General features: G+C 44.0%; 2 protein-coding genes across 2 annotated transcripts; one reads left to right on the top strand and one right to left on the bottom strand.

Moving 5' to 3' along the window:
* The first annotated feature begins 13 nt into the window (after positions 1 to 13).
* LOC132787464 (tiggrin) lies at positions 14 to 9,474 on the top strand. The gene is made up of 5 exons (XM_060794515.1): positions 14 to 189; positions 892 to 1,176; positions 2,299 to 5,585; positions 5,978 to 9,073; positions 9,137 to 9,474. Exons 2-5 carry the CDS (start codon positions 912 to 914, stop codon positions 9,191 to 9,193), a joined length of 6,705 nt encoding a protein of 2,234 aa, XP_060650498.1. The 5' UTR covers positions 14 to 189; positions 892 to 911; the 3' UTR covers positions 9,194 to 9,474.
* Positions 9,475 to 9,998: 524 nt separating this feature from the next.
* On the bottom strand, positions 9,999 to 13,647 carry LOC132787473 (uncharacterized). Its single transcript, XM_060794527.1, has 3 exons — positions 12,984 to 13,647; positions 11,137 to 11,346; positions 9,999 to 11,079 (listed from the first exon to the last, which is right to left on the bottom strand). Exons 1-3 carry the CDS (start codon positions 13,145 to 13,147, stop codon positions 10,371 to 10,373), a joined length of 1,083 nt encoding a protein of 360 aa, XP_060650510.1. The 5' UTR covers positions 13,148 to 13,647; the 3' UTR covers positions 9,999 to 10,370.
* Between the last annotated feature and the right edge of the window lie 683 nt (positions 13,648 to 14,330).

The raw sequence follows: 14,330 nt of genomic DNA, 5'->3' as shown, positions 1-14,330 counted from the left end.
CGGCTGTCAGTTGCTGTTCGGCAGCGCAACGAAACGCAGCGCATCGTCTTGTGATCCGGTCCAAAAAGCGGGAATAGTGTGAAAGTGTGAACTAAACGAACTGAACAATCCTTGTGAATTGATAGTATAATTTAGATAGCCGCGTATCTAAATTAATTACAAAATAAACAGTGCCGATCTTAAGTGAGAGTGAGTACACAGCATACTATTGTAACAATTCAAAATTGCAGTTATTCAGTTATACAGAGTAGTACTTCTCAATAGAATGCAGTCCAAAAATAGACAATGCCCAACCTGCGGCGGGCGGATCCCAAAATTAGTTGTTCCAGAAATAAAAATTAAGTTCGGGATGTGACCCAAATGGAACATTGTTTTGCCTTCAAGGTGCTACGAACTAATCGATAGCACATGCATTGCATATCACTTCTTTTTTTTGGTTATTGAAAAGAATTATACCACGTCGTCACTAAAGACTTATCAACACATCCACCGGATGGAAGATGAAAGAACATAATTATAATACCAAATAAAAAAATGATTGTTAAACAGACACACATAACATATGTGTTAGTGACTTCCATTGAAAAGCAAAAAGTTTAACAAAACAAAAAAAGCAACGTCAAGTCGCATTATCTGTTTGGCTAACCTTTGATGACCCTCAGTTCAGTGATAATCCAAAGACTATATATAATATTGGACTAGATTTCAGTTACGTACGTCTTATCAACGTCTCGACGCAGCCAAAAACTTTTTCAATTCGAATCGAGCTTTCAATCTGAGTATACCACATATATATAGTTGTACTCGTATGTGTACTATAAGTATTACAATTGTTTAACCCATTTACAATTTATGAATGACATAGTTTTTCATTTCTGATCTGCGTTTCAGTCAGCAACACCCCCCTTGGAATGAGAGGTCTGGGTGTGTGTGCGTTGCTCTTGGCGCTGTTTGTCAGCTGCCAGGGCTTCAGTAGCTATAGAAGCAGCTACAGTTCCTCATCCTCATTTGGCAATGGACAATCCCAGGCTTTACATCAGGTCACACCACAGCTTAGTAGCTGGGCCTACGGCCATTTGAAAGAGGTGCGCGAATTTGCCAATTACCTGACCCAGGAGTATAATGCGATGTCCACAGGTGCAAGCAACGGTCACGGACATTCCTTCAGTTGGAGTGGTAAGTTCAAGTCATATTTGATAATTCATACTATAGGAAAAACGATATAAAAGGGAAATTACTTTTGCTTTCGATAGCATTGATAAATTATGAATTATAATTATTGATCCTCACGCTAAGAAAAGCGTATTCTTCATAATTTGTAGATTTCTTTTAAATTTTAAATTAAAAATATTTGAAAATTTTAAAATCTCATAAATACTGAAACTAATAATTTCTTGTTTTACCGAACGATCTTCAGCATCGCTAGTATAATAATCATTTACAGCTAAATGGGGATCATCTAGAGTTCAATTATTTTGTTTAGTCCGCCCAATTTAAAATGTTGGGGCCAAACTAACACCTTAATCGGTCCACTTAGTGATAACATAATTAATTGACGAAAAAAACATGACCATGTACAACAACTTGGCAGGAAATTGTTTCCTTGACTTTTTGTATTTTTGTAGGCTTAGCTCAATAATTTTTTAATTATTTTCGGTACTCGATGCTAAAAAAAAATCGTGACATCATTAATGAGTTCGATGTATTAATTTGCGTTGTCACATCATGTCATTATACATTAGAGTTTTGAATGGCAGCATTTAGAATTCTATACAGTTAAATACTGTATATGTATGTATGTAACGATTTATATTATTGACCCTGTTCCTACATTTGAATTTAATCTCAAAGATGATTCTTTGACCTAATAAAATTAAAAATATGTAGGATGAGTATCTTGTAGTATAAAGTTAAAAGTCAATTTATTTTTTTTTAATTATGCAGGACAACAAATCCCATACGTTTGATAAAGAATAGATCAAATTTACAGAAAAATTATTTTTTTGTTCTATTACTACTATAATTGATTATTTTTGGAGCATAATCTTAAAAATGCAGATTAATTATTTAAAAGAATATAGTCTCTATTTCTATATAAATGACTTTACATCTTTGTTTTGTACAATACTCGCGATTTCTTATAAAAGCTTATAATCTAAAACTAAAAACATATTTACAAATAAGATTTTCTAATATGTACGCCATGAAATAGAAGATTGAACTGTAAATCTAATTATCTTTTCTTATTTATATATTTTATATGTATTATAATTTATATTGTTTGTTCTTTATTACCAGCAAGTATCCAACAGCTGAGTGGAAAGACTGCCAGTGAGCTGGATGCACTTTGCCGGCAGGTCAGCCAACAGCTGGTGAGCGACATGCGCCAGGGACTGATAAACTACAGCAACATAGTACAGCCAGCGTTCTTCGATGTGAAGGCTGGCGAAGTGCTGGAACGCTATGCGATTGGCGATGTGCAACAGCAGACTGTGGATCTGAATCCCTTCCAGGCTGTGGATTTGAGCAACTTCGATGAGGTAAAGAACTACGCTTACCCCACCGAGGTGAAGATCATCGATGGCAAAACTTATGTGGTGCATCGCAACTGCACCGAGGCCACTAAGCTGACAAATACCTATGGCAACAATGCTGGTTACTATCAGAAACAGATCTCTCTGCCAGTCAGCTCATCGACATCGGTGCGTCAACAGTCGTCGGTGCAGGATTGGATTTCGGGACGCATGGAGCCAACGGTTGTCAGCTACAGTTCTGTGGTGAATCTGGATGGCAGTCACGGTGCTCACAATGCTGCCTTCAATGCGCCCAGTTACCAAGTGCCCAGTTACAGTCAGGTTACTGCCCCCGCCTCCTCTACGGTCACTGTGAGGCGCTTCAACAAGACAATCACCCAACACTCGGACGGCACCAGTTCTGTGGATGGTTCCGAGTCGAATCAACGTTGGGTCGATGGTCAACTCGTCTATGACAATCAGCGTCCTTTTGGCCATCAATCCGCTGGCGCTTTGCCACGCGATGAGCAATGGAAGCGTGAGGAACGCGAGCACTTCTTCTGGTATCTGACGACACCGCAACGCCTCGAGGACTGGCAGCATCAACAGGAGGATCGTCTGCTGGGTGTGGTGCATCGCTATCAGACCACGCTGCCCATACTGCAGGAATTCCATCGTCGTGAACTGGCCCGCTATCAGGCGCTGTTGAATCAGTATCAGCCTCAGGTGCAGGATACCACCAGCTGGCAGCGACAGGAGCGCGGTCGTCTCGATTGGCTCGTCCATCAGAATAGCTACACTAGCCAGGACTTTGCTCGTTGGCAGCACGATAACGCCGCCAAGTTGCGTCAGCAAGCCTTGAGCTATGGTGTTCAACCGGATCAATTGCAGCAATGGCAGCGACAGGAGTTAACCCGTCTCTACACACACTTCAACCAGATCAATGAATCACTGAGTCCCCGCGTGCCAGTGCCATCTCCGGCGTCCTCCTCCATCCCAGATTCGAGCTCCCTGATTGCGGATAATGCCCAGGAACAGCAGCGTCTGGATGAGTTGATTCGTCAACACAATGCCACGATTGCCCAGCTCCAGAACTCAATCCGATCCGATCAGCAGCGCCTTAAGGATCTGTCTATCAAGTACCAGGGTGATATGCAGAGTCAGACTCAATGGCTGCGCGGTGAAGTTGCTCGTATTGGCGATTTGATCAAGGAGCAGAATGAGCAGGTGACTCGCCTGAGTGCATGGCAGAGCTCGGAACGTGCTCGCTTAGAGACCATGTTGAAGCAACATCGCGGCAGCTTGACCGAGCTGCAACAGCAGATGGCTCAGGATCGCAGCTATGTGCAGAATCTGGCGGCCAAGTATCGTGTGGGTGTTGATGAACTGGAGCGTTGGCAGCGTGAGGAGTTGCAGCGCTTGCAGTTGGTTGGCCAGCAGCAGTTGGAGGATCACATCAAGGGTTGGCAGCTCAGTGTTAGCGCCAATCTGCGAAACATTATTGCTCAGAATCAATTGACTATCGAGGAGTTCCAGACCTCCATTATCAATGATCGTGCACGTCTGGAGCAATTCGCTCGCACCTACAAGGTGCGTGTGGATGAGATTGAGTCGTGGATCAAGAGCGAGTTCAACAAGTTCAAGTCCGAGGGTCTGTTGAAGGATGTGCAACAGGAGCTGGTCACGTGGCAGCAACGTGAACGCGAGCGTCTGCAGTCGCTGGTGCAACACAATTCCCTGACTGTCGAACAGCTGGAGGCCAAGATCAAGAAGGATCAGTCTCACTTCTTTGAGCTGGCCAACACATACCAGATTCAGGTGACAGATATCCAAGATTGGCTCAAGCAGGAATTGCTGCGTCTGCAGAATGAAGGTCTGCTCAAGGCGGAGGCTCTCAAGGATTGGCAGTTGGCCGAGCGTCAACAGATCGCAAATATTGTGAAGCACAACAAATACTCGATCGATGAGTTTGAGCGCAAAGTGCTCGCAGATCGTGCCCGTCTTAATGATCTGTCCAAGACCTACAATGTCAAGGTGTCGGAGATCGAACAATGGATTCAATCCGAGGGCGATCGTTTGCAGCGTGAGGGACAACTGCACATGGAGACGCAGCTTAACAATTGGCAGAAGATCGAACGTCAACGTCTGCTCGACTTGATCAACAAGAACGATCTGTCCATCGAGGAGCTGGAGACAAAGATCAGCAAGGACCAAACACATCTCTACAGTCTTGCCCAACAGAACCAAGTGCGTGTCGAGGAGATCGAACAATGGATCAAGCAACAGATCGAGAAACTGCAAAAGGATGGTTTGCTTGAAATGCAACGTCTGCAGAACTGGCAGCAGGAATGGCGCGGAAATCTGACCAACATGGTGCAGGAACGCGATTACACCGTTGAGGAGTTCCACAAGTGGCTGCTCGAGGATCGTGCACGTCTTCAAAATTTGGCCATGCAGCACAATGTGCAAATCGAGGAGATCGAACAGTTTGTCAAGAAGGAGGAACAACGTTTCATTGGAATGGGTCTGCTTAAGCCCAGCGAACGTCTGACCAACTGGCAAGAGGTGGAGCGTCTCCATCTGAAGAATCTGGCTCAACAGCAATACAAATCTACCGAACAACTGGAGGCTCGCTTGCGACAGGATCGCGAGCTGCTTGAGAAGTTGGCGCGCCAATACAGCGTGCAGGTCGAGGAGATCGAGAGCTGGATGAAGCAGGAACTTGCCCGCATGCGTGATGAGGGTAAACTTCAGATCGACAATCTCACCTCATGGCAGCTGGCGGAGCGGGAGCGTCTCGAGACTCTGCTTAAGCAGAACAAGCAATGGAATGCCGAGGATCTGCAGGCTGAGCTGCGCAATGATCGTGAACACATGCAGACCATGGCCTTCCAGTATCACACATCGGTCGAGGAGATCGAGCGTTGGGTACAGACCGAGATCGAGCGTTTGAAGCAGCAGGGTAAGCTCAACATTGAGCAGTTGACCGCTTGGCAACAGACGGAGCAGCAACGCATTCTGGCACTGCTGCAATCACAGTCCAACATTACCCTGGAGCAGTTTGAGGCAAAGGTACATGAACAAATTCAATATTACCATTTTCAATACGACCTTTCTTTCTACTAACTCGTGTCCCTTTTGATCTCTTCTACTTTGCAAAAGTAATAACACAGTAATCTCTTTATTGACTCATCTTATTCTTTGAAAAATGCCTGCCTTTCTATGCTTCTTACTAATTAAACTCTCCACTTTACCATCGTCTTCTGTCAAAGGGATTCTCTTATTAACTTACTTTCTATGGAAGATTTCTCTCTCTATACGTTGTTGACTTAATATTTTCGTTGATGAGAGCCTCTTATTAACTTTTTAGCCCATTAATTAAAATGTACTTCCTAATAACCTTCTCTCAATATTATTTTAGCTTCTTCTCAACCCTTATTGATCTCTCTTTTCTCTCCATACAGGTACAAAATGATCGTCGCTTCCTGTTGAACCTCGCAGCTCAGCATCACGTGAGCGTCGTGGAGATTGAGACGTATGTGAAGCAAGTAATTGAGGATCTGCGCCAGAAGGGACAGTTTGAGGTCGAGCAGTTGCAGGCATGGCAGCTTATAGAACGCGATTACATCAAGTCCATGATTGCTGAGTTCAAGAACGGTTTATCGACAGAGGAATACGAGCAAAAGTTGCTTGCAGATCGTGTTCATCTCAATCAATTGGCCGATCAGTATCGTCTGAATGTTGAACAGATTGAGGAGTGGATGATTGCTGAGCTAAAGAGACTGCGCGGTAGCACCGAAAACTCACTGAAGACTCTCAGCGCTTGGCAGGTGACGGAATTGGAGCGCCTGCAGAGTCTGATCAAGGAGCAGACACACATCACCTATGTGGAGTTCGAAATGGAATTGCAGCAGGAACGTGAACGCCTCCAGAAGTTGGCCAACCAATATTCTGTGAATGTTGAGGAGATTGAGCAATGGTTGCGCCAACAACTGATCAATCTGAAGACCACAGGTAATGCCAAGGTGGAGAACCTGACCAAGTGGCAGATTGCCGAGCAAGAGCGTCTAATTGAGTTGCTGCTGAAGCATCAACAGGATGCCAGCTACCAGGAGGTTGAACGCGAACTGAGCAAGGATCATCAGCGTTTGGAGAGTTTGTCGCAAACAAATCATGTGAGCATCGATCAAGTTGATCATTGGTTGCACGATGAACTGAAACGTCTGCAGCAATCGGGTCTGGTGCAGATCGAGCAGCAAACCCAATGGCAAAAGCAGATCAGCAGCGGCTTTAATAATTGGCTGAAACAGCAACAGGACTCGACCAGCTATCAGGAGTTTGTGGACTTCCTGAAGCGTGACAAACAACGTCTTAATGGCATTGTCAACGATTACCATTTGACCGTGGAACAGGTTGAGGAATGGGTGCAAAAGGAGGCTGCCAGGCTTTCGCTTATCGGTGAAATTGAGAAACCGCAGGATAACTTTCGGTACGAGCAGATTAACATCTGGAATCAACAGAGCGAAACGCAACCATGGAAGGAATATTTGACCGCACGTCTGCGCAGCGAGACGCGCTTGAAGCCCATGACCTGGCAGGAATTCGAGTTGTATTTGGTGCGTAATCGTCCGGCTCACGAGCGTCTGGCTGTGCAGTATCACATCACTGTCGAGGAGATCCATCAGTGGCTGCACAACTCGGCCAGGCAACTGGCTCAGGAGGGTCTCATCACTGGCTCCTTGACCGTCGAGGAATGGCAGCTGAAGGAGCAACAGTACATTCAGGATCTGCTCAATCAGCAGCTGCGTCGTCGTCAAAAGTGGACCATCGAGGAGCTGCAGCTGAAGCTGCTGAATGACCAAAAGCATCTGTTGGATGTTTTTCGTCAATATCAAATTAGGATCGAGGAATTGAAACTGTGGTACAAAGACGAATTGAAGCGACTATTGGACTTGCGCAAGATTGAACAGGGCTCCGGTTTGCAATGGCAATCCAAGGAACTGGAACGCATTTACCAGACCGTCATCCGTCATCCCATCAACCGTAGTGCATTGGAGCAGCTGTTGCTGCGTGATGTCAACGCTCTTGCCATACAGTACCACATCACCGTCGAGGAGTTGCGTGTGTTTATCCATCAGAAACTGCAGCGATTTGCGGACATGGGTCTGATTGTCGATGGCGGAGTTGTAAGCAGCGATTGGAAGGAGCAGGAACGTCAACGTTTGCGTCAAATTGGCGCCAGCGTCATCATCACCGATCTGGAGTTGGTTGAACTCATCTCGCAGGATAGCAAGTATCAGAACGAGTTGGCTCGTCTCTATGGCGTGGGACTTCAGCAGTTGGCGCCTGTGCAGCGCATTTACATTGGCAACATGGCTAAGGAGCAGCTGCTCGAGCAGCGCCATCTCAACGTGTTGACCACATGGCAGCAGAAGGAACGCGATCGTCTCTACGATTTCATTGGCACCCAGAACATGACGTTGCGTCAGCTGCGCGACTGGCAACGTCAGGATGAAGAGAAACTGCAGCGCTTGGCCCAACAGTATCTGATAACGCTGCACGAGCTCAAGGCCTGGCAGATTAAGGAGTTTGAACGCATCACGGCCGTGGCTCAATACTACGCCATCACGCTGAGCGAACTGCAGCAGTTCCGTGACGAGGAATTGCACTATCTCATCTATCTGAACCATCGCAAGTTGCTGACGGCAACGGAGGCCCAGAGTGGAGAGACAAAGCAGCATTGGCGCCTGCAAAAACTGCAGACCAAGTACAGCAAATATGGCCAGGAGCTGAGCATCTGGCGTCGCACCTTGTATCTGCTCAGTCAGGGTTTGATTGATTTGCCTGCCACCAATAATAATGGTGGATATATTATCGATCAGGGTCGCGCCGATGCCACGGCTGTGAACAAACCAATCTTCTCCAAGGATCGTGGCGATCAGCCTCCACATGTCTACGAGGAGAACGACAACGAAGATGAGCCCGGTCTCGAGGGTGAAACGAAGTCCCCATTGGCACCTTTGGTGTCGACACCAGCACCCTTGCCTTCTCCTTCCCCCTCCTATCTTCCCTCGCCAAGTGGTAGCAGTGGTGGTTTCGAATACCGACGCACCGACTACAACTTCAATGTGCCCGTGAGCGGTGTCGCTTCAGCATCAGCGAGTGGCGGACCAACTGGTTCGTCGGCTAGCGCCAGTGCCAAGTTGAGCAAGTGGAGTCGTGCCGCCGGCGAGGAGCCTGCTTCACAGCAACAGCAGCAGCAGCTGGCAGAGTTGGCTGATTTAGGACAACAGCAGCAGGCAGAAGACTTAGGACAGCAGCAGGAGGTAGACTTGGGCTGGAGTCAGGATCAAGTGGATGGTGGACAGCAACAGCAACAGGAGGAAGTCGATTGGAATGCCAACTATAGGGTTGGGGGTGATGCTGGACAGCAACAGCAGCAGGACTTGGGTCAGTATCAGGTTGAGGATTTGACGGGTCAAGGCTACGGCAGCAGTTCAGGTCCAAATCCAGGCGCCAGTTACGGTCAGGTGCATCAGGCACAGCCAGTTGAAACATCGGTGAGTTCAGAATATATTTTAAATCAAAATAGTTAACTCACTTGATTAATTTTTCAATTGCAGACTCAACCCGGCACCTTTACCAAACTTAAGAACAAAATAACCGACATCTTTGGTTAGGGATTCAAAAACGAAAACAAAATGTGAAGAACTGCCAGCGAAAGACTTGAATCCCTAGAAACGAATGTACACCAAATAAAAATTCTAGAAACGTTTCTTTAATCTGTTAGTTTAGTCTTAAAGGAAAAGTTGTAAGGTCTTCAGGTGACCGCATCTAATACATACTACTAAATATACATACATAGATACATGTGTAATACTCGCTCTCTATAAGGACGTACCTTTGTATTTTTGTTTTTGCATTTTGTCTAATAAACTTTGAAAATATATAATTATCAGTAGTAACTGTTATTCTTTCTTTGGTAGCATAAATATTTATAAACATAACGAATAAAGGCAATACTATATAGAATAGATTCTTTTTGGTTCAAATACGGTTTTGTTCCGTTTGCGATATGGATCGGAAAGGCCTTAAAAGTGGGTTTGGGTTCGCTTTTTGTGGGTCGGGGACGGGTTCAACGGTTGTTAAACGGAAGTTTTGTTTGAATATGTTTTCTTCTTGCCAGGCACTTAAATTGCGCTATAACTTTGTTAAAGACTCTTATATCGCATACATAAAATCTTAGAATGCTTAAGAATAACATAAAGTCTCTTATTTAGATAGAGATATAATTCTAGAGAGACTGCGAATACTCTAAATTATTTAATAGTTCTTTGACAAACAAAATTCTTAATCCACTCTTAATATACTCTATAGCTCTATAGAAATATTGAGTGCAATTTCGGTATCGGTGGAAATGTCAAAATCAAATAATGACTTTCAATTCCATATTAGTAAAACAAAGATTGAAAACACTTCAATAAATTGGAGAATAGAAAAAAATATTATTTGGAATTTTTTTGTTAAGAATTCCTAAGATTCATTAGAATGAATTTAAGAGGAAAAAGGTTTTTACTTCAGAGTAGATTGCTTTTCTAGTCTACAAAATAATTACTTATCTCTTTAAATATGCGTTGATTTGTATTCTTAATTTGTTCAGTTTCGGAGAGAAATGGAAAGTGAAATAGGGAATCTTATTTGAAATAATAAAAATACTGTTGAAATACTCCTCAAACTCTCCTGCGTTGCTATTAATTGTTATATTCGATATCTTAACTTGCCTCACAGGTCTTTCGTAGGTCTCTCGTAATCTATATGCTATTTGATTTTATGTTATTTACATTAATCTCGCTTTGATCAACTAATAGGCGCCTCTACTCCGCCGAAATGCGATGCACGAAACTGCAATCCTTCTGTGAGCTCATCGACTGCCACGCCCACACCGACAGCTGGCGTTGCGCCCATGCTTAAGCCATCGCCCGTCTCCTGGAGCACATGATGCTTGAGCTGTTCGATTTGATGCAACAACTTGAGGGTCTCATCATCCAAGTTATCATCCTCCTGGCGCAACTGACGCTGCTGCTCCTGCTCGGCATCAATGTCCCACTCAAGTGATTCTGGCGTGGAGATGTGTGACCAGGAGTTCTGTGTAGACGAGCAGCAAGATGTGCGTGTAAAGGAGCCGCCATAACGTTGGCCGTGCCCCAAACGTGCTTGCCGCGCGGCGGCAGCATGACGCCCATGGCTGGCAGCAAGCGATGCCGCCGTTGTCAATTGGTCCAGAGAAGCGTAGCGTGCTTGCGATGCCACCATCGGTGGTGTGTCCTGCAGCGTTTGGTGATGCTGCTGTTGCTGTTGTTGCAGCTGTCGTTGCTCCTTTTGCTGTCGCTGCTGATACTGACGCAGCTGCGAGTATTCATGCTCCCATTCCAGGTCGAGAGACGAGCTCGCCCTTGAGCTGGCCATGCGAGCGTAGCTCTGCAGTTCCGTCTCCTTGCTGGGCGTCGCTGCGGCATTGAGCAACTTGTGCACATCCAGATTCTGCAGCTGGATATCAGCCAATGCACTGTGGAGTATTTCAGGTTAATTAGGAAGTTTATCTAGCTTAAGAGTCTTTATTCACCTGTCGTTTTGCAACTTCGCATAGCTGGGCTGCTGTTCCCAATATCTGTCCAGGAACTGTGGACATTGCTGTTTCCTTTTAAACTTCAAGATGCGATAGACAAGGCCACGACGCTGGCAACGTTCACTGGCCGTCGATAGCAGCTCCGCTTCCGGCTCATCGGTGGACCCTGCTCGTGCTCGAGTTCTGCCTCTCGCTCTGGGTCGACGCCTGCAAATATTGAACAATATAATTAGGTTGTGCTGCACTTTGAGTGGGCATAAAGAAGAGTATAATCCTTTTAATAGTCTGTTTGTAACATCAAAGTTGGGTTTCTTTTGACACTTTTATCAAATTGAATTTCATATTAATCAAGAAATGATGCAAATAAATGTGGAGCTTTGTTAACATTTCTGTAAAATGGAGTAAATTCGTTTAAAACAACGAAAGCATATTATTGATAAATGATACAATACAATTATCTATTTGCAATCATGTAAAAGTGTAGACATTTGTGGAGCTATGCTAATATTTGTTTGTTTAAGTAATTCTAAGCCTCTACTTCTTCTAACCACCTTTAAAATTTACAAGAAAAAGGGTTTTTTATTTCCCAGCTAGGGTATATGCGTTTTAGGATCTGTTTGAAATTATAACAATGTTTGATACAAAGTAAAAATATCTACAATATTTATGTTTTTAGATACCTTTAAAACTCTAGCGCATATTCTGTTGACATTTTATTAGAAATTTATGTTAATAGTGTTTCTACATTAACAGATCTTAAATTCATATAATAAATAATAAAACGTGCTTAACCTACTCAGTGATTGACTGTACATTAAAGAAGGCCACCTAAATTTAATAATTATACTTAACGTAAAATTTTACTTTATTTAAAAAATAATGTCTAAGTTTGTTGAAGTTTTTAAGAGCTACGATCCCAATTATTTTCTGTTAACAGTAAATTCAATTACTGCAAGAAGAACTATTAAATTGTCATGGGAAACAATTTCAAATACTTGTGTTCAAAAAATATGAACAGAGTAATAATTCTGTTACTAATATAACTTAACTTAATACTAGCATTACCAGCTGTTAAATTTGTTCATACCTCATAATTCACTTTACAAATAGTCAACTTATTTTGTTTTAAACTCTCCAAGCTAATGCCAGAACTAACAGCTGTTAAATTCGAATAGCAAACAACACTTACTATTTATTCAACAATTATTGTTTGAATTGCTAACTGTACTAAATATTTAGTCAATAGTTGTCACATAATTAGCATAAATAACAGTTGCATGTGCGCAATTCAAAGGTGGAGGGTATCAAATGGGTGTCACAACGGAAATGCCATTCGCTTGAGTTGTTTATGCCCTCTGTCCTCACTCACACACACACAAACATACAAGGTGTACTTACTTATATGTGTGTGGTGTGTATGGGTAGAGTGTGAAGCCCCTTGCCGGGGGTGTATTGTGTTTAGTGTGGCAGGCATCACGCACTCAAGCGTTGCATACTTTTAGGCTGTTGACCCTGTCGAAGGTGCAAGCCTCGTTCCCCCTCTCGTGACATCGAATGGGAGGGAAATTATGTTTTGCAATGCAATTTAAAGTTAAAGGCGCACCATTAAGTCGTGTGCCACTTAATGGGGCAACGCGCACGAATTGTGCTAATTAGCTCCACCCACCCCTTTAAGCTGATATTGATTGTCGACTCAGCAGCACGCTTATTGGATTTGGCCATAGCATAGCATACTTTTGTGCGAGCCAAAGTAAACAAAATGAAATTTTAATTAACTGTATGCGCGTGTGTGTGCGTGTGTGAGTGTGTGGCAGGTGCCACAGGGGCACTCTGCTGAGGCTTACCACAGATACCAGCTGTTGGCGGCGGCCGTAACACAGTTCGTGGAGCTCGTGGCCGATGCGGAGGAAGACGACGATGTTGAAGCTGTGGAATTCGAGTTCGAGGCCGTGGCTGAAACGGACGCGGAGGAGTTGGCGGCTACACAGCTGCCGAGACATGAACCCATGCTCCACACGCTGATGCTGTTGCAAGGCCGCCAATTGTGGCAGGATTTTTTTTTGTATTATTTCTTGTTTGTTGTTTTAACTTTCGCTCCTGATTCTTGCTGTTGTTGTAGTTGCGTGAATTAATTGACTCGCAGTGGGCGTCATGACGCGTCTCTTCCACTTTTGCTTACTTCCTCTTTGTTTGTTGTTTGCTGTTGTTGTTGTTGGTTTTTGGGTTTTGCACTTGCATTGGTTCAGGTCAAGGCTCAGTTTGCCACTTTTCTTGCTTCCTTTTTCTTGTTGGCTATTGTCTGGCTTGAACGTTTTTCAATGCTACTCCACTCACACACACTCACATACACATACATAAACACGAACTCAGACGTACTCACTCACACACACACTTGCACTGTGAGACCGAGTCTGCTTTGAATACGTGCGAACGTCACTTGGTGACGCACCGCATGATTCCACTGCGTTCCATTCGTGTGTAAACTGAAACACAGTCGCGCTAGTAAGACGTGTGAAGCTTCTTCTCTATGTGTTTCCAGCTGACATAAAATGTTTGTGGGTGCTGCGCCAGCGGGGTGCGACGTTGGTGACTTTTGACAATCAGCTGTTTCGGCGCATTCGTTGTTTTTACCATTCGCTTTTGTGAACTGTCACTTTGCTAGCTGAAGTCAAAAAGGAAGCGTCAAGTCGAAAGCTTTCACTTACTGTGGCAAAAGTCACAGAGCTTTGAAAGGCTTAAAAGCCCCAAAAGTTTGTGCTGTTAAAAAGCTACAAAGCCGTGTGTGCGGCGGGGTAATAATAATGGTAAATTTTCCTTTACAGTGCTGTAAGGGGTTTGCAGTTAACATACAGCTGTTACTGTTACTTTCTGACTGTTAAAGTAACTGCCATGTTAATGTGGCGTGGGGTCATGCTGTTAACATAACAGTGAAAGAGACTGAATGCTATTGGCTGAAATGTTAACAGTTAGCTTTGAGGCTTACATTTAAGCAGTTCTAGTTGATGCTTTACATTCTGGGTTCTTCTCACAGGCAGGCCATTAAAAATCGACACATATTTTGCTTAAAATATCTTTTGAAATCGAATAAAATTTGTTATAGCAACAACATTATTCACAACAATTTTAAACGCTTTCAAGACCCCATCTAATATGCACATGTTAAATAGACACAGACTGTAAAGCCACTGCAA

The sequence above is a fragment of the Drosophila nasuta genome, chromosome 2L (assembly GCF_023558535.2).
Source record: "Drosophila nasuta strain 15112-1781.00 chromosome 2L, ASM2355853v1, whole genome shotgun sequence".
NCBI lineage: Eukaryota > Metazoa > Arthropoda > Insecta > Diptera > Drosophilidae > Drosophila > Drosophila nasuta.
This window is presented reverse-complemented; position numbering and strand designations above follow the sequence as displayed.

Coding starts and splice junctions, on each gene's coding strand:
- LOC132787464 (XM_060794515.1), top strand. CDS start 912: ATGAGAGGTCTGGGTGTGTGTGCGTTGCTCTTGGCGCTGTTTGTCAGC. Junction 5,586..5,977: donor TGGAGCAGTTTGAGGCAAAG/GTACATGAACAA, acceptor CTCTCCATACAG/GTACAAAATGATCGTCGCTT. Junction 9,074..9,136: donor CACAGCCAGTTGAAACATCG/GTGAGTTCAGAA, acceptor TTTCAATTGCAG/ACTCAACCCGGCACCTTTAC.
- LOC132787473 (XM_060794527.1), bottom strand. CDS start 13,147: ATGGGTTCATGTCTCGGCAGCTGTGTAGCCGCCAACTCCTCCGCGTCC. Junction 11,347..12,983: donor GCCAACAGCTGGTATCTGTG/GTAAGCCTCAGC, acceptor CAATATTTGCAG/GCGTCGACCCAGAGCGAGAG. Junction 11,080..11,136: donor GCGAAGTTGCAAAACGACAG/GTGAATAAAGAC, acceptor AATACTCCACAG/TGCATTGGCTGATATCCAGC.